Below are 20,838 nucleotides of genomic sequence, written 5' to 3'. Positions count from 1 at the left end.
TAGCCTAACTAACCCCTTTGTGCCTCAGTTTCCTTCTCTGAAAATGAGGGGTTTGAACTGATGATCTCTGAGCTCCTTCCAACTCTAAATCTGGATCTCATGACCCTGGATAAGTGACCACCCTCCCCACCCCAGTTCCTTGGGGCCTCAGCTTTCACTTCACCTGTGTGAGATGATTGGATAAAAGGGCCGAATCTTTTCCTTCCTTACAGTTCAAAACTTCAGACAGACACTATAGGTTAGGCATCCTCATCTGCTAAAGCCTCTTCCCTGGATGTGTCCTTCCCCTCCTGGACTCCATCAAATGGAAGTGCCCTCCAACCTGAGGCTTCTCTCTTTCTGATTATCAGTTTCCTCCTAGAATCCCTGTTCTAAGGAGGAAGACAAAGCCAGTGCTCTTCTGACTCTGGTGGACCTTAACAATGGTCCTCGATCCCCCACCCCCACCCCCTTTCACATCCACCATCCACTCTCCACACATTTTTTTATGTTTTTTTTTTGCAAGGCCAATAGGGTTAAGTGGCTTGCCCAAGGCCACACAGCTAGGTAATTATTAAGTGTCTGATACTGGATTTGAACCCAGGTACTCCTGACTCCAGGGCCGGTGCTTTATCCACTACGCCACCTAGCCGCCCCTCCACATACTTTTTGGGAACTTTTATATTTCTTTTCTCAGCATTCAACACAGTGTCTAGCACACAGGAAGGGTTTAATAGATGTTTGTTGACTTATAGACGGCCACAAAAGCTGCCAATCACCAAACACTTATTGAGAGCCTGTGATGTACCAGATGTTCTACTGGGCTCTGGATGCAGAAGCAAAAACAGTCCTTGTGGAGGGGGGAGGGGAGGGGGGAAAGGAAGAGGGGGAGAGAGAAAGAGGAAGAAGGAGGTGGGGGAAAAGGAAAGAGAGAGAAGGGGAGAGAGAGGAAGGAGGAAGAGGAAAGAAAGAGGGGAGGGAGGGGAAGAGGAGGAAAGAGAAAAGAGGGTAGGAATAGAAAGAAGAGAGAGAAGAGAAAGAGGAGGAGGAAAGAAAGTAGAGGAGGGAGAGAGAGAAAAGGAGGGGAAAGGAGATTAGACATTGGTACGGTAGCTGAGTTGCCAGGGTAGTGACCCTTTCTATTAGGTTTTCCACTCTAGATACTGCTTTGGTCATTATTATTCTCCTCTTCCCCTCTCCTCTAAGAATTAGGCAATTAGGTTTTTTCTGTAGTGCTGAGGGAAGTTTACAAAAATAACAAACCCTGCAAACCTCTCAGACTGAAAGGGGCTGTTAGCTGTGTATGAACTTCCTAATCTCATGATTTCTTTCCCAAACGGGAAAGAAGACAGGTCTAGGAATGTCTGTCTATATTTGGTCCTGGATGTTTCAGTGAGGCTTATGAAAGGCTACCATCCATCCCTCCACTTTGCTTCTCCTTCTTCCATCTCTCTTCTAATTTAGCTCAACTAAAAGTGTCTCTTATCTCCCAAAGGGAAAAATCTCTTTTCTTATCTATATGTCAATGCTTTAAAAGAGGCATTTGAGATCTAGTCTTGGGCAGCTGGGTGACACCACAGTTACACAGAATACCAGGCTTGGAGTCAGGAAGACCTGAGTTCAAATGTGGCCTCAGACACTAGCTATTACCCTGGGCAAGTCACTTAACCCTATTGTTATCTATAAAGTGAGCTGGAGAAGGAAATGGCAAAGCACTCCAGTATCTTTGCCAAGAAAACTCCAAATGAGGTCATGAAGAGTCAGACACCACTGAAATGACTAACAATAACAAAATGCAACAAGAATGGGTTTCTTTTAAATTTCACATTTAGTTTTGCCACCTCCATGGTATTTTCAGAAGAATTCACAGTAACATGGATTTGGAGCTGGAATAGAATTGAGGAACCATCTACCCCAAACCCTTCATTTTACATTTGAAGAAACTGTGTAATACAAATAAAAGATTTTACTTCTCAAGATTGTTGTAAAGATCCAAGGAGACAATATGTGTACATCTTTGCAAACCTTAAAGCACTGTATAAATGCAAGTTATTATTGTTTAGTCACTGATGCAGGTTGCCATGGAATGCCCTAATAAAGATTCCTAAACATTTTTGTGTAATAGAGCCCTTTGCCTCAGATATATGGATCCTTTCTCAGGAAATTTTAAATGCATAAAATAAAATACATAAGATTATAAAGAACACTAATTATATTGAAAATTGAACTACATTACAATACAATTTTCAAAAAAAATTTAAGGAAACAAGTTTATGGACCCCAACTTAAAAATTATGATTTACACTATATTATGTCTAAGGCCCATATTGTTCATGTGTGTTTGTTCTGAATGACATCCTGAAATGATTACCTGGGAGACTGAATTAATCATCCTTATTTTGGTAAGTCCTTATGTTTATTTTGATGCTGTGATGTATAATTCCAGAAAATAAGTGAAGCACAGCTGATTTTTCCAGAGACCACAAAATTTCTAATCCTGGGAAGGAATGTAAGAGATTATTGAAAACGAAGTCTGTTTTTTGTTGTTCAGTTGTTCCAGTCATGTCCAACTCTCAGTGACCCCCCCATTTGAGATTTTCTTGGCAAAGATACTGTCATTTCCTTCTCCATTTCATTTTATAGGAAACTGAGGCAAACAGGGATTAAGTGACTTGCCTAGGGTCACTCAGCTAGTAAATGTCTGAGGCTAGATCTGAACTCAGATCTCCAGGCTGGAGCTTTAACTGTGACACCTAGAAGCCTCAACAAAGTTATCCGTACTTATCTGTAAGAGCCTTCAGGAGCCAAGGGATTGTGAAGTTGTTGAGTATTTCAAGGAGGGGGAGGTGGAATTCTTTCTTTTCTCATCTGAAAGGAAGGAAAGGACTGACAAGAGGAGGTAATCCATTCAATTCAGTTCAAAAAACATTTATGTTCCAATCACTATGTTTAAATGCTCAGGATATCAAAAGAGGTAAAAAGACAGTTCCTGCCCTCCAGGAGCTTACAATTTAATATTCAGGATAGGACTGGGCTTCTTGTCAGTGACATGGTAACCTGGACAGAAAGAGGAAGAGAAAGCCAGTGGTGCTTCTGAATCGAAAGTTGTAGCTACTACAGGGACAGAAAAACCTACTAGAGAATATGGAGAGAAGTAAGAGGTTAGAGAAGGTAGCAGTTTTCTGTCCTTTGAGAACCACAGTGGTGAAACCTCCTCCTCTACCTCCTACTTTATACTGGCCTCCCACTTAGGCTACTTCCCATTCCTTTTTTTTCTTTTAAATAAATAATGTGTTCACTTTCTGTATTAGCCAAATATTCTGAAAAAAGAAACCATTTTCTCTAAGATAACATTCCATTTGTGGATAAAGGAAAAGTCTATGGGGATGGGAGGACAGGAAAAAGGGGTGTGTGTGTGTGTGTGTGTGTGTGAAAGAGAGAGGAATAGGAAAAGGGAGTAGGGAGGGAGGGGGAAAGAGGGTGGAAGGAAGAGAGGAAGAGAGATATAGAAGGAGAGAGGGGGAGAAAGGGACAGAGAAAGAGGGAAAGGAGGAGAGAGAGATTTGGTTCAACCCAAATTACTCCTCAGTATCATTATTTTCCCTTCCCCTCCCCCAAAATGGGGAGAAAACATGAGAACCCATATTAGTCCAAAAGAATGAGCTAAGCAATTGTATATTAGGTAACATATTTAGTAAACAGGAGGAAGCTTCCTGCAATACAGTGGCTTTGAGCAATTTTTCTCCCCATTGTTCTGCCCTGATCAGGTAAAAAGAAAGGAACCTCATCTTTTTTTTTTCTTCCCCTACTCCACAGTAGCAGAGTCAAAGGATATGACTAAAGGAAAAGTCATGGGGAGGCTTAAAAGCAGAATAGAGAAAGAGTGTCTATGTTCCTACAAGGGTGTGGACCCTAAAAACAGAATGGTGTTCTTGTTAAATGAAACATCTCCACGTTGCAGCCACAGTTTCTTAGAGTAATACTTCACAACTGGAAAACAGAATAGAGAATGGAAATTTCATTCAGGACCCTGGGAACCTGGATGTTGGAGGAAGTATTACCAGTGCCACAGCAACCCTTGTGACTTGTCAATTAAGCAGTGATGGTTCTAACACTAGCGATGATGATGATGATGATGATGATGATGATGATGACAATATTTGTCCTTCATTCTTCAAGACCATGACTTCAGAGAGATGATGCCTTGACAAGCACATTAATTGGATTTGAGTGAGGGGATGCTGTGCTAAGTCACGGAGTCATCTGGGCCCAGTGACCAGATGGATCAGGATGACTGGAGGTGGCCCTGGGTTTGAGGCAGCCAGGGTTAAGTGACTTGTGCAAGGTCACACAGCCTCTAAGTGTCTCAGGCTGGATTGGAACTCAGGACCTTCTGACTTCAGGGCCAATGCTTTACCCACTGTGCCATCTAGCTGCCCTATCTAGCAATGAAAACAAAGGGATGTCAGCAGGCATTGATCTTGGTACCACTTATTTCTGTGTGAGAGTCTTCTAATATGGAAAAGTAAAATTTGTAGCTAAAGAAACAAGAAAATAGAACCACTCTGAACCACATTGCCTTCACCAACATATAAAGTTTGATAGGTCATGCTTTAAAAGCAATAACATTGCAGTGAGCCTACCAGTATTTGATAGTGCCAAGCATCTGATTGGTCACATATTTATAATATAATCATATATTCAGATGTGAAGCCTACACCATTCACAGTGCCTAATGACCTAGTACAAAAAAAATAACAGAAGTTTCTATCCAGAAATTTTTATATGGTTTTGACCAAGTTGAAAGAAATTATTGATGTTTTGAGACTTACAAATACTATACCATCCAACCTCAATGATTCTCAACATCAGACCACCAAGGATATTGGAATTTTCATTGACTTCAATGATCATGAATGAGTCAACTGTTGTTGCTGTTGCTTATGATTTGGATAAAGAGCCTGGTGAAAAAAGAAACATGCTGATCTTTGATCTTGGAGGTGGCACTTCACTTTAGATGTCTCCATCCTTCCATTGAAGATGGAATCTTTGGAGTCAAGTCCATAGCTTGGGATATCTTCTTGGGTTCAAAGAACTTTAGTGCTCACATTTCATTATTGGGTTCAAGTGCAAGTAGTAAGGACACCAGTAAGAACAAGATGGCTTTCGACTGCCTTCACAACCCATTGTGAACATGCAAAATATACTGTCTTCCAGAGCCTCTCTCCTTTCCTTTCTCCTCTCTTTCTCTATCACCTTTGACCATTTGAAGAGCTAAATTAAAGACCTCTTCTGGGACACACTGAAGGAAAAAGGATCTAAGAAATACCAAACTAGCTAAATCACAGATCCATGACATTGTTTTAATGAGTGGTTCCACTCACATCCCTAAGATCCAGAAACTTTTGCAACATTTCAGTGGTAAGGAGCTGAATAGGAATATCAATGATGATGAGGCTATAGTGCCCCTCTCTAGGCTGCCATCTGCTGTGGGGATAAAATTTGAATGCTCATCCAGATTTAAGAAGGTTGAGAAAGCAGTTTAGTGACAAGTGGTAACAACCTACCTATCAGTTTTGAGTTCACAGAAATCTTCTCCCCCATTCCCTATTGTGCTTAAGAGATTGAAGTGTTCAAATTGATGCAAATGGCATCCTCGATGTACCTGTTGTGAACATGAACACAGAGTAAGGTTGCCATCACTAATAATAAGGGCTGCCTGAGCAAGAAAGATGGTCCCAGTAGTCACAGAAGCTGAGAAATTACAAGGTTAAAAATGAGCAGAGAAAGGTGTCTTCCAAGAACTTAATAGAATTTTGTGCCCAACATGAAATCTGCAGTGAGGATGAGAAACTCCAAGGGAAAATTAGTGATGAAAACCTTAAAGATTGTAATGAAATAATCAACGGGATCAATAAGAACCAGATTTCCAAGGAAGAATTTAAGCCTCATCAGAAAGATGTTCTGCACTGCCATCAAATTACTACGCAATCCCAGAGAGCAGGGGTTGTACCAGGAGGCATGCCTGGGGGATTCCCAAGTAATGAAGCAGTTTCTTCTGGTGGTTCCTCTTCTGGACCCCATTCATGAACCAAAAGAGAAAGCATTCTAAATAGATTTTGAAAACCCCCAAAGGGTTCAAATTTGTAGCCAAAAGTGGGTGCAATGGCAGATTAAAAATAACATCTGTGCTGCTCTGTAAATCTGAATATTTGGAGAGGGATAGAAGTGAATATTGAATTTCTTGGGACTGTAAAATGAAAATGCAATTCTTGTCAGAGAACAGAAATTTTCACTTTGTTTTGCACACACACACACACACACAAGATTAAGTAAGAATAGGTGCCTTAAAATATTGAACGTTTTTGGCTGCAAGTAGCAAAACTAGGACTAACAAGAGTTAATTGCAAGAAGACTTACTTTAGCCTACATAAGGAAAAACAATCTAAAGCTATCCAAAATAGAAATGGATTGGAAGACCAGGGGAAAAGAAAGGTCACTGAAGGCAACAGATAATCTAAAACTGGATAATCATCTGTTGGGGAGAAAATATTCTAGACGGGATTCATAATTTTGCTAAAGTTGGAAGATCTGAGGACCTGTTTCTATTTTGAGAATCTGGTACTATGAGAAATGTTTTAAACTTTATAAATAAAAGCTGTTAAGGAACTGCTCTTAAAAAGAGATAGGTAATTTCTGATGTTTTAAAACTTTGTTGAAGTTTTTGATTTATCTTTTGTGTGTGTGTGTGTGTGTGTGTGTGTGTGTGTGTGTGTGTCTGTGTATGTGTGAGACAATTGGGGTTGAGTGCCTTGCACAAGGTCACACAGCTAGTAAGTGTCAAGTGTCCAGGCCTGAATGTGAACTCAGGTTCTCCAGACTCCAGAGCTGGTGCTGCATCACCTAGATGCTCCTTGATTTAACAAATAACGAATTTAAAATATGTTCTTAAAAACTGAGGAACCATTGTATTTAACCATTGTATGAAACCACTAAATTCTCAAGTCTATTTTAAGAGGTTATGAAAATATTGGTCTATGTATATATGTATAAAAATGATCATGACTACTTTAGATTTAATTCTATAGAAGTGAATTTTCATTTTATAACAGTCATAAATCTAAAGTCTTTTACTTTATAATTCAAAATACTTTCCTTAGTACAGATTTTTGAATTAAGAAAAACAGAATTGTATGCACTACTTAATCACATTCCAAGACCCTTTGTAGGCCAGTAAAACCAAAACAAGTACCTATTATTAAAATATTAATTGTAGCATTAAAATTTATCCAAAATCATCTTATTTTCAAGTCAAGTGCTCTACTTACTTCCCTGAATATGATGTTCTGTTGATATTCATGGAAAAGCACCTGGCAAATTAAAGGTCATCTTACAAAACTGACTGGTCAACGTTGATGTCTTCTTCACCATCTTTCAGCATCCCTGCTTTCGAGCCTCTCCTCTGAAACTAAACTCAAGCTGCCACCCTAGGCAGATTCCCTGCTCCTTTTCCAGCCTGAGAGTTTTATCCCTTTTAAGCAGCCTGATAGGCTCCTTCTCTTGGAAACCACCATATTGGTGATGAGCTAAGTTTGGACATCTCATACACTTTACAGGTTTAGAGCTCCCAGACTCAACAATCCACCAGCCTCATCCTCTTCAATGACAAGAATGACATCACTACATCAGGTTAATTCTAGTTATCTTCACACTGTCATCAGAAGTGGAATTTCCTTCCCTTGGGAAGCCCATTTAGGCCTCTACAAAACCTCAACATTTTAGGGAATGCTCAATTATCCCTTAAGAAAAACCTTCAAAAAGAGCAGTTAGGTGACATAGTGGATAAAGCACCAGCCCCTTCTAGCTGTGGGACTTTAGGCAAGTCACTTAACTCCAATTCCTTGCCAAAAAAAAAAAAAACCCAAAGAAAAGCCTTCATAATTATAAAAATTAGAGTTATATAGTAGAACGCTAAACCCTTACTGGCTATGTGAGTCAAAGCAAGTCATTTAATCTCTATGCAGCCCAGGCAACTCCCTTTTTGTTCCTCCATTGTGTCTGACTCTTCATGACTCCCAGGCCCATGGCACACCAGGCCCTTCTATCTCCACTGTCTCCAAAGTCTAAGTTAATGTACATGGTTTCCATGACACTCTATCCATCTCACCTTCTGCTATACCCCTTTCCTTTTGCCTTCACTTACTCCCAACCTCAAGGTCTTTTCCAATGAGTCCTGTCTTCTCACTGGCTTAAATATTACTACTTTAAAACTGACAAAACTGAGGTCCTGAAAGGTGAAAGAGCTTCTGTATGGTCCTACTGACAGTACATAATAGAATCAGGAATCAGAATCATGCTTTCTAACTCCCAAGGTCTGTGCTCTGTATCTAAGAGATATTAAGTTAACTTGTTGCATGCACTTGACCCAGAATTCCCAAATAAAACCACAAGGTACATCTTTCTGCCTACATTTTGAAATGTAGGTTGTTTAATAGCATATGCACATCCTAAATACATGTGAACACAGTTTGAATTTACAGTTAAATATATATATACAGCATTTAAATATTTGTCATTTATACTTTATATTTTTTATCTTAAAAGTTGTTCTTTTTTTAAATACTTATATATTTGAATGTAAAATTGCATCAAGGATGATCTAAAATCAGTTTTATTACAATACTGAATATTTTGAAAGTTTCAGTTGCACAACTCCAAAATGTTCAATTACATAACTTGTTTCTGATTAAGATTAATGGAACTAAAGTCTTCAAAACATAATGTGAATCAAATAAAAACTTTCAGAATAATACTTATGAAAAACGATAAAAAATTAAAATCACTCTATAAAGTCTTAATTTTACATTATGTATTCATGAAACAAATTCTGAAACCTATGTCAAATTTAAGGGAGGAAAAAAATGAGAAGATTTTTATTGACTCATTACTGAAATAAAGGCAACAAAATATTTTAATTAAGAATTTCCTTGGGGGGGGGGCAGAGCCAAGATGGCAACAAGAGAGGAAAGTCTCTTAGGCACTCTCTCATAAAACTTCTAAACTAAGGACTTTAACTAAATTTTCGAAAGACAGAACCCACAGAGGGACCCAATGAGGCAGTTCTCCTACTCAAGGTAACCTGGAAAAGAGCAGAAAGACTCTGCTTCCCGGGGTTGGAGGGGCAGCCACCAGAGGAGTGGCCCACCAGAGCAAAAGAACTTCAGCCTCCCGGAGGCAGCCCCAGAGCGCTGGGAGCCGTGGCTCACAGCAGCAGGGGAGTTTCCTGAGCTACACCCCAGGGAGCACCAGGCACAAATTGGGGGAACAGCAGGGGACCTCTGCCAGAGCAAGCGCGTGAAGCCCAGCCCTCAGGGCACACAGCAAGCAGTGAGCAGCAGCATGCCCAAGGCAGACCAGGAAACAGAAGCAGGCAGCCCGGTAAGCAGGAGCCCCCAGGGCATGACCCCATTGAACTCAGGGAGGGGAGAGAGACTGCAGAGCTCTGCCCCTGGAACAAGAATCTGGGGCTCTGACCACATTCAGATCCTAATCACAGTCTAGGCCCCCCCCCATAGAAAAGCAGGGCTCCCCACCTCAGCCCTGTGGCAGAGGGGGGCCATATGGTCATTCACAGACCAGGAGGGAGGACATAGCCTCACACACTGAGACCCTTGTGGGAGTGTTCCAAAAGCTCAGGAAGCACCCCAAAACAGGCCTAGGCTGGGAAAATGAGCAAGCAGAGAAACAAGAGGAACACCATTGAGAAATATTTTGCATATGAGCCCAAGAAGGATCAAAATACTCAGTCTGAAGATAAGGAAGCACAAGCTCCTGCACCTAAAGACTCCAAGAAAAAACAGAAATTGGGCTCAGGCTATGACAGAGCTCAAAAAAGACTTTGAAAATCAAATGAGGGAGTTAGAAGAAAAACTGGGAAAAGAAATGAGAGAGATACAGGAAAAACATGAAAATGAAGTCAGCAGCTTAGTCAAGGAAATCCAAAAAAATGCTGAAGAAAATAGCATGCTAAAAACCGGCTTGGGTCAAATGGATAAAACAGTTTAAAAAGTTACTGAGAAGAAGAATACTTTAAAAAGCAAAATTGGCCAAATGGAAAAAGAAATAAGAAAACTCTCTAAGGAAAACAAATCCTTCAGACAAAGAATAGAACTCAGGGAGATTGATGAATTTACGAGAAATCAGGAATCAATACTTCAAAACCAAAAGAATGAAAAATTAGAAGAAAATGTGAAACATTTCATTGAAAAAACAACTGATATGGAAAACAGATTTAGGAAAGCTAATTTAAAAATTATTGGAATACCCGAAAGTCATGATCAGGAAAACAGCCTTGACATCATTTTCAAAGAATTACTACAGGAAAATTGCCCTGATATCCTAGAAGCAGAGGGCAAAATAGAAATGGAGAGAATCCACCGATCCCCCCAAGAAAGAGATCCCAAAAAACCAACGCCCAGGAATATTATAGCCAAGTTCTAGAATTCCCAAGTCAAAGAGAAAATATTACAAGCAGCCAGAAGAACACAATTCAAATACTGTGAAGCTGCAGTCAGGATCATACAGGACTTAGCAGCAACTACATTAAAAGCTCATAGGGCTTGGAATATAATATACCAGAAGGCAATAGAGCTTGGAATGCAACCAAGAATCAACTATCCAGCAAAAATGAATGTCCTCTTCCAGGGAAAAAGATGGAATTTCAATGAACCAGGGGAATTTCAAATGTTCCTGTTGGAATGGCCAGAGCTGAACACAAGGTTTGATCTTCAAATACAGGACTTAGGTGAAGCATAGAGATCGGAGGAGAAGGGGGAAATATGAGGGACTTAATGATGATGAACTGCATGTATTCCTGTATAGAAAAATGAAACTGATGATACTCATATGAACCTCCTCAGTTAATAGAGCAGGTAGGAGATTTTATAGTTGAAGCACAGGAGAAAGCTGAATTTAAAGATAAAATATGGTGTAAAAATGGAGTCAATAGAAAAAAAAAGGAAAATGTAATGGGAGAAAGAAAAAAGGCAAGGGGGAATAGGCCAAGATATTTCATATAAGATTTTTCTTTATCACAATGAACTATTGCAATGTTATGGAAGGGGGGATAGCAAGGGGGAATGAGGGAATTTTCACTCTCATCAGAGGTGGCTAGGAGAGGAAACAGCATATATACTCAATGGGGTATAGACATCTGAAGTAAGAAGGAGGGGGGGACAGGGGGAAGGGGGGGATGTGAGTGATGGAGGAGAGAATGGAGCATGGGGGGAGAGTGGTCAGATATAACACATTTTCTCTTTTACTTCTTGCAAGGGGCTGGGATTGCATGGCCTGTCCAGGTCAGGTGGATGCCGGGCCTAAGGGGTGGTAGGGGGGCTTGGGGCCTCTTGGCCCCAGGGCCAGGGATCTGTCTGCTGCGCCACTCAGCTACCCTACAGCAGAGTCAGAGTGAGAGAGAGAGAAAATATAGTACATGGTAGTGGAGAAATACAAAAGGAGGGAGTTGCAATCAGCAATGGCAACAGTGGAAAAATATTGAAGTAACTTTTGTGATGGACTTATCATAAAGAATGTGATCCACCCGCAACAGAGTTGTTGGTGTTGGAACAAAGACTGAAGCACATTTTTTATTATTATTTTTTTGGTGCCTGAGGCTGGATTGGGACCTGGGTGCTCCTGGCTCAAGGGCCAATGCTCTGTCTGCTGCCCAGCCAACCCCTACTATTATTACTATATTATTTTATTTGGTTTTTTTTTTCCTTTTTTTGGTTTTTGCAGGGCAGTGGGGTTGGGGTGGCTTGCATGTCACACAGCTGAGTGATTATTGCGTGTACGGGGCCAGATATGGGCTCTGGTGCTCCTGGCTCCAGGGCTGGTGCTCCATCCATTGTGCGACCTGGCCATACCTACAATTATTACTATTTTTTTTTTAGTTTAATTTTTTTTCTCTCCCCTTTATCGCTCAAGCAAGTCTATATTTTTTTGGGGGGGGGTATTTTGTTTAATCTTAAACAAGAATATTTTATTAATGTATTAAAAAATATTTGTACAAAATGAGAATAAACATTACAAAAAAAAAAGAATTTCCTTGGGTGCAAAACCTAATTGTAGTCTTTACACAAGAATAAATATTGTTAAAGTTATTAAGTTTAAATATTTTGAAGGAGAATCCAAAATGAAATGTAGAACAATGTGAAACATTATTCATAAGTTCTAAATCAAAAATCTGTAGCAGGTAGATTAAAAAAAATAGCAAAGCTTCAATCTCACAAATAGTAATTAGAGATCAAAACAATTTTTAACAATATTTTTCAAGCTTCATTATTTAATCAAACTATTGTTCTTATTGTTCTCAATCATTTTTTATTAAATGCTTCTAATAAACGCAATAGATGTAAGAATAGATTGATGATATCCAAGTAGAGATTGATGGCAGCCAATATATACTCTTCAGGGGACAGTTTATGCATCAGTAGATGAGTATCATAAATGATGAATCCACAGAACAGAAGAGCTCCCATTGCAGAAAAGATTATCTCCACTAATTCATTATCATAGAAGAACTATAGGTTAAAAGATAAATGTTTGTAGGTTAAAATTTGAAAAAAGTATTTGTAGGAGACTTTAAGTTACCTTCTATAAATAATAGTTATTTTTATATTATCACTAGTCACAAAAATAACAATTTTTAAAACAAAATTTTAAAAACACATAAATTCCAAATGTAGAATAAAAAATTTTAAATGCTTTATAATAATATAATAGTATAAAATAAAATTTACAATTAACTTGTTTTGGAGGGATTTTGCAAAGCTACCTAAAATTCCATAGCAGCATCCCAAATGTAAGTCTTTATTATAAAAATCCTAGAAGTCTAAAAGACAAAAAAGTAATTTTGTCTCTTTTCTATAGATGCCCATCACAACCTGTATATAGTGGTCTACGGGATGCACTATAGTTGAAAAATTCACCACTTTGCAAACAATCTGATAATGAACTTCTCCAACTTAGCTCAACTTGGTCTTTTGACAACTTGCCTATTTGATCATCACCAAGCCCAAACTTGAAGCCTTTTCCAATTTGTTAGAATATGTGATCTATCACCAATCTTCAAGAATTCAGAATCACCTCCAAATCAATATATTTGAAAACTTCTTCAAAATTCAATATTTTACTTTTGCATCCCAAATATTTTCTTTTGAAAGGTGGCAATCCAATTCAATTGAGATTTCCTAAAGAATATTAGAGAACTTCATTATCTATAATTCTATTAGCTCATTTGCCCATTTATTTATAAAACATACACTGGGCACCTACAATGAGAAAACCAGATATTTTAGAGGTAGATAATACAAAGATAAATAAGGTAATCTCTACTTTTGACAAATCTAAAATCTAATAGGCAAAAAATAGATATAAAAATAATTGTACTAGAAGATCATACTGACAAGTGGTTTTAAGGAGAGGTTCAAGAAAAGTATAGTCGGGTTTAATAACAATTTGATCAGAGGTTTCCTGGAAGAGGAAGCAGTAAAATGGCCTTTTTAAGGTGGTTAAGAGATGAAAGGCAAGGCAGAGAAAAATGGTAGGAATAATGAAGTAGGAAAACAAGCTGCCCCTAGCAGAGAATATGAAGTATACATAGTGAAGAAGTGGGATAGAGAACTGAAAATATGAAACCAGACCTGGGGTGAGGCTGAGGACAGAGGTGAAGACATAGAAATAGAGGAAGTGGAATGAAGTCTGAAGGGAAAAGGGAAAGATCTGAGAGAGCCATAGTATTAAAGAGTTAAGGGAAAGGGAGGCACATTTTAGAGACCGAATAATAATTAGGAAGACTGTGGTACTATAAGGTGTCATGACCCTATGGAGGGCTGGGAGGAAGGACAGCAAGACAAGCTATTGTACAGCTATTGTATAGGTATCGTACTACTGTCCTTGTGCATGTCTAGGAAATCAAATTTCTTCCTTATAGATTGGTCACAAAAAAGGTTTGGCAGGGAAGGGGCAGCTCAGCTTAACAGGCAGACTTGGAGTCAAGAAGGCCTAAATAATCAGGGTCAACCAGGTTCCAGATGCATGGCCTTTGGGAATAAGGTATCTCTGATGTTAATCTAGGGTAGCAACTACAGAAGTTAAATTTTTTTTCCTAAAGAGTAGAAGAAGGCCAACAATTAGCTAACAAAAAAAGCAAACCAGAACTTTTAGAGGTCATATCCACTGAGACCTCCAGGAAGATAAAAGAGATTATTTAAGTCAATCCACTAAGGAAACTATGAGGACAAAATCCTTGTAAATTAAGTAAAGAAGTGCTTTTCTCAGTTAGGGGGCAGAGGTGAGGGCAAATCTCAATAGTCCCTGAGACAAAGTGTAAAAGGCAGACTGCAAAGTTCTTGCAGAATGACTGGTAATTAAGGGAAGCATGACCAGGGTTGGGTAAAAGCTTCAATAAGTTGTTATTAAAAGAACCAGAGGAAAGCCTCCAGTCTGTTTTAAAAATCCTTTGTAGAGGATTTATGGAAAAGAAAAAGGACAATAATAACAAAAAACAGGAGTGCATGAGCTGGGAAGAGACCTCAAATCTCAATATTTCCCTGTTGTGATTAGCAATAAAGGTCGATAAAAACACTTTAGGACCCTTGGAAGAGATATGTCCTGATTTCAGAGGCAACAGGCAAGGGAAAACATTGAAAACCTCAATTCCATTCCAAAAGTAACAAAGGGAAAGCTGACCTAAGAACAATGATCGTGTGAAACCAGCAGAGGGCGCTGCCACAAGAACAGCAGCAAAAGAGGACTCCCAAAGCTACAGTTCCAACTCTAACCTCTCTGAGTGGTGGTCTCACAGATCTCCATTCTGGGCTCAAAAGGCAACACGTCCAAACTGTGACAATGTTTTTCTTTAAATTTTTTACAATTACTTCTCAAGGGAAAAAATTCTTCCTCCCTCTACACAGAACATTACCTTTATAATATGGAAAAACAAGTAAGCAAAACACCAAACACAGTTACCACACTAATAGCCCACTCTACTCTGCCATTAAGGGATGTTTCATTAGCTCTTCTCAGAGACCTCCACTGATTTTTTCTATTACTAAAAATTTGGCTTAAATGACATTTTAATTCTATTTTATTCTCTATTGCCATCTTCTCATTCAATCTAGATTCTGGTGACCCTATATCACTGACTGCCAGGTCATTCTCCCTTCTGGTTCAGTCTTTCTCCATTTTCCTCTTGCCCACATATTGGGACAAAATATAAATGTTAATACTCTAACATCTTAACCTCCCAGCTCAACTCCTATAACATACTCATCAAATACCAGCTACACCTAGGGATAGCCATCCCCTTGGCCTACTATTACATATAGGAGATTTACTTCCAAGAACAAGAACTTTGAAATTATTTAGTCAAAATCACCTCTTGATCTACCCCTTCTAGCCCTGTTCTTCATGCTTATATGTTCTTATTTCTCTCCTCCTCTCTGCATATTGACAGACCAGGACCCCTGCACTGGCAAAATGTTCCTCTCTTCCTAATCTCAACCACTTGAACCAGTTCACTTGGCACTGTCCTCTACTCTTAAATCTCTTGCACACATGTTCCACCACTGTTCCCACTCTGGAAACCCTGGTCCCACATCACTCCCACAATTTGTGATTGAGGCCACCATGGATTTTATCTGATCTCAATAGAGTACTCACTGCCTTAAGACAATCCTTTGACCTCTTCTAGATTGTACATCGCATTGTTCACATCACATTGAATCCTGTCTGCTCTCTTGAAATCTCCCACAAGGTCATTGGCCAAAAGTTCATTTTCCTTCCCTCATTTCAGGGTTTGTGACATTATCTGCTTTCTCTTAGTTTCCTCCACTTTCTCTCGAGGTGATTTCACTAGATTTCATGGAGGCAATTATTCCCATGAAGATGATGCCCAGACCTAAATTACCAGTCCTGGTCTCTCTCCTAAACTCCAGTTTCATCTCACCAATTCCCTTCTAGTCATTTCAAATGCATTTTTTTTTTAGACTCTTCAAGGCAGTAGGGTTAAGTGGCTTGCCCAAGGCCACACAGCTAGGTAATTATTAAGTATCTGAGGTCTGATTTGAACTCAGGTACTCCTGACTCCAAGGCCAGTGCTCTATCCATTGCGCCACCTAGCTGCCCCCTCAAACACATTTTTAATGAGAGAAGCTGACTTCTCAATATATTTTATACTCCAAATCATCCATTTTTCTAAACTATATTTCTTTCAAGACTACCAATGTCCTTCCAGCCACCCAAGTCTGCCACCTCAGTGTAATCTGTAACTCCTCACCCCGCTATACACAATAAGCTTCTAGAGTCACCTTTGCCTTTTCCTTTCTCATCAAATCACCATTCAGGCACATGTCACCTCTCCTTTAGGCTATTGACTTCTCCTATTTAGTCCCTCATTTCTCCCCAGTTGAATTCATCTTCCACATAGTTACAAAATGATTTTCTAAATGCAGAGGTCTGGCCATGTCACTTCCCTACTCAATAAACTCTCATAGTTCTCTATTAGTTATAGAATTAAAGATAAACTATTCCATTAGGTATTTCTATCTTCCCAGTGTTCTCTCTTCCATGAATTTTGTAATTGAGTCTCATCTCTCATCTCTGTGTCCCATACTTGTAATGAACCCTCTCCTCATCTGTATCTCACAAATTCTTACTTAGGGTGAGATGGAGACCCACAAGATCCTGCCACTGTCTAACCATCTGCTCCAACTCTCTGTCCTACATGTCTCTCAGCACTGATATCTAGACAGCCTGAAACAACTCTGTTGTGTTAAGAGTCAGCTCCTACTAATATGCAAGAGTCAAATGTTAGTTTTCAGCTTGAATACTTGTACCATGAAACAAATCAAGTCTTGATTCATTTTTCTGTAAATTGTCTAGTCTTAATGAAATGATTAGGAAAATGTTAATGATGTAGATTAAATGTTAAAGTGTATGACTGGCACACTGCCATCTGAGGAAGCCTTGTCATCTGCTTCTCTGGAGGAGTCTTAGGACATCAGGGCATTTCCAGGAGCACCACAGCTCCAATTTCATGTCCCCCCACAACTGGACTGACTGGTTTTTCTCCATCTGTACCCTGGCATTTCACTTAGTGCTCAGCATAGTTAGTGTTTCCAGAGATCTCTTCTTTTATCCATACTCCCCCAAAAGCAGCCTCCTCCCTCCCAATGGTGCTCAGTGTGTATCTATCCTGCAAGGAGGAGCAGTCAGACTTTTGGTTTTGTAACCCTCATGCCCTGGTGCTTCACTTGGTGCCTAGCCCAGAACATGGGCTTCATTCTCTATTAATGTCATCCAAGTACAAAGTGCATGTGAATGTCTGTGTGTGTGTGTGTGTGTGTCTGACACACACACACACACACACACAAACAGCTTGTTGAGTCTGCCTGGTGAGCATGAGCCTTCACAATTCCTATTATTTCTATAGTGCTTACTATTATTTAGTATTAACTGATCCTCACAGCAACCTTGGGAGGTGAAGTGCAATTAATTTGGATTAATTATTATTACATTTAATAAACTGGGATGGGCTGATAACCAGATCTCTGAATGATGAAGTTTTTTGGCTACAACTGCTCTTGAAAACTATCTACCAAACTACAAGGAAATTAAGATCTAAACTTGCAGATAGCAAATAGATCTGATAGATAAAATCAGAAACCTAAAATTAAAATATATCATGAAATTATAGCTTTTAAAAATTGTAGATACCATTTTAAAGATCTCACAAGAATGCTAAAGAACAAACCAATTCCATCAATACTGTATTATCTTAGTTGAATTTTTATCAATCTACAATTATAGCATTATAACCCCACAAGTTAAAAACTGAGAGGATCCCCATTGTACAGATGAAGAAGCTGGCAGAAAGAGGTTAAGAGGCACTCATAGAGCCAGTACAGATCTGAAGCTCTCTCTGAACAGAGAGGGTTTCCTAACTCCTGGCTTGGTGCTCTAGCCACTGTAGCACTGGTTTCTTATATGAAGAAAGGCATTTAGCACATTATTATCAATTGGGACTTTGATAAAATTGAACATAGCACATTCAAACACTTTAATTGCTAACATATTTCATAGTAACTTATCACTCAAATGATTTTTCTAGTAATTAACAAAAATTATTCAGTTATATAGCAATAGTAACGGTCAACATGAGGCCTTGACTTGTTTAAAGGGAGTACTAAAGCACTATTCATTACTGAAGTATTCTATATTATATGTGGTATGTTTCATTTTATTAATATGTTGTGATACTTAAGATTAACTTGTAATGAACCATTAGGAATTCTTTTTAGACTGTTCTAAATGAACTTACCCTCAAGAATCCTGACAAAATCAAAATAAACAAACAGGCGAAGAGTCTGTGAAAATAGAAGCATTAATAGGTTAGAGTATATTTTCAGTTTTCTTCAAGATTTAAGTCACATTTTAAAAATAATTGATTTCTACCAAATAGTCATTTTAAAATGTATAATCATATTCCTACATCAATATTAAAAATCTATTTTTATATTCAACACATTTTATTAAAATGCCTATAACTTGCAGGGCTCTTGAAGACAGAAGCAGCTTTAAGATGCATAATCTCTGACAGCAAAGAAGAGATGAACGAGACTCAAGAGAAAGCTAGCCCTGACAATGTGATGTTGAGCATCCTCAGGGTAAAGACTCTGGGAGCCCTTCGAAGCAAGGACCAAGGGATTGGGAGGAGGCAGAGACTCTGCAGTAAAGAAAGGCCTGTGAAGCCTGGCAGTGTCCAAGGGATGTGTATGTGTTTATTACAGGTCTGCCTCCCTCCACTATCCCGTCTTACCCATAGAGGGTAAGGTGTCCAGATGAACTTGGCAGACTGGAAGGAAGTTCAGTAGAAGGGTTTATGGGGAAAGGGTTGTTCTATTTTGTACATGTTGAGTCTGAGATGCCTATGGAACATCCAGTGTTGTATGTTCATTAGGGAAGCTTACAAAAATGGAACTTAGAGAGTAAGGTGGATATAGACAATGATGATGAGGAGGAGAGAATTAACACAGTCCTTTAAGGTTTGCAAAGTGCTTTATAAATTTTTCATGTTATCATTACAATAACCCTAAGGGTTGGTGCTATTTTTATAGCTTACTTGTAGATGATAAATAGGGAAAGAATTAGAAGGGAGGAGACTGAGGATTAGAGAAGGAGCCAGGGCAGAAGACAACAAGGGCAATCTGATGAACAGGAAAAAATGGGCCCAAGGGAACCTGAGAAGGGATTGCCTTTGGTAAGAGGGGCTTCCTCTTCATCAGAGCCTGAAAGAAATGAGGAAATGGTAATGACTGATGTCAAGGGGCTGTGAGAGGACAAAGTAGGAAAACAAAGAAAATCTTGGAAATAGTCTTGATTTTCTCAATAAGTATGAAGCAAGGACCTCAGTTGAGAGAATGAAATAAAAAGTTTGGAACATTTGTTATAAAAAGGGAGTAAGAATCAATTAGAAAAGAGTAGAAAGATTGCCTGGTCGCAGTGAGGGCCCAGCTGAAATTAAATAATCAACCAACAGGCCTTTTTTAAGCCAGACGAAGTACACTTGTAAGGGACCTAGCAAATATGGCTAGTGCCTTCCTCTGGCTTCCTCCCTCATCACTGTGAATGGAAGGGAAGATAAAAGATGTTGGAATTAATTCTGGTCTAAGCTTGGTCAAGGCTAGAGCTGCCACAGGACAAGGGAGCAAGGGATTTGAGAGTTAAGGACAGCAGAGGTAAAATAGTTCATTAAAGGGTTTAGATTAGAAAGAGAAGGGAAAGTAGCCAGAACACCAAGTGGCAAAGGCTAGTAGGCAAAATACAAGGGGTTACTTTAGATAAGAATCAAATCAAATGCCATTCAAATGAAAACAACTTAAGCAGCTTTCCCAGCAAAGTCAAAGCTGGGAAATATGCCAGTCTACCCAATATTGGACCAGAGTACTGAATCATGCTGGCTGAATAAAATGTCTGAGAATAAAATAAAGTGAAGTAAACTCATAAAAATCCATTGCTCTAAGTGATGATGAAACATAATAAGGAACAATAAAAAGGGCTTTTTCTTTTCTTTTTGGTTTAATTTTGTAAAGAAGTAGACTAGTTAATCATGGATGAAATTTTAGGAGTGCCTCAACAATTGGCTGGGTTAGGCAATCTACTTTTGAAAATCGAACCAACTAGACTAACTTAACTTGCTTTCTGTACCATAACAGAAATCCTGTGGTTGGTCCTAATTGTTTTTATGGTTTTTCCAGTCTTCTAATAAAACTGATCACCCTTAGCAAATAGACTTCTGACTTCCAACTTTCCTCAAAAAAAAAAAAAAAAAAAGAAAAAATAGAAAACTCAAAGATACTTTTCTCCATTTTAGCTCTAAGCTCTACTCAGCCAGCAGTAGTCAGGGCAAATTCTTTAATGTCATTTTCTGCCACAAACCACTTTGGAAAAAATAGGGCCTGACCCCCCAAATATAAAAGTATATTATCCCCCTGATAATGACAATTTCCTCTATTGGTAGGGAATATCCAGATCTTTCACTATTGCTCATAGACTGCAATAAAAGAAAGAAAGAAAAAAAGCATATATTTTATAGTAGAGAATAAAACCTACCCTGCTCCAAATTTGCTGAAATCTCTCTTGGATTGTAAAGTGTACAGAGTCAAACCAAAAAATACTGCAGTAGTCAACATAAAAGCATGTAGAACAACAACCACATCATAGAATGTCACTGTAAAATAAAAACATGCATTTGTTCATTAAATAATGTACATATAATATACCAACTACAGGACAGGC

The 20,838-nt window shown here is 38.9% G+C and overlaps 1 protein-coding gene across 1 annotated transcript in view; it reads right to left on the bottom strand.

Annotated features, from left to right (window-relative positions):
* Positions 1-3,262: 3,262 nt before the first annotated feature.
* Positions 3,263-20,838, bottom strand: part of TMBIM4 (transmembrane BAX inhibitor motif containing 4) — a 28,437-nt gene continuing 10,861 nt past the window's right edge. Inside the window, exons 5-7 of the mRNA XM_074226208.1 lie at positions 20,653-20,770; positions 18,362-18,407; positions 3,263-12,560 (exon numbers count right to left, since the gene is read on the bottom strand). Of these exons, the coding sequence (XP_074082309.1) occupies positions 12,354-12,560; positions 18,362-18,407; positions 20,653-20,770 (371 nt within the window). The 3' untranslated portion in view covers positions 3,263-12,353. The remainder of the gene's footprint in view (positions 12,561-18,361; positions 18,408-20,652; positions 20,771-20,838) is intronic.

Source organism: Macrotis lagotis, chromosome 2, assembly GCF_037893015.1.
Source record: "Macrotis lagotis isolate mMagLag1 chromosome 2, bilby.v1.9.chrom.fasta, whole genome shotgun sequence".
Lineage (NCBI taxonomy): Eukaryota > Metazoa > Chordata > Mammalia > Peramelemorphia > Peramelidae > Macrotis > Macrotis lagotis.
The sequence above is the reverse complement of the archived record's forward strand: the minus strand, read 5'-3'. Positions and strand labels throughout refer to the sequence as shown.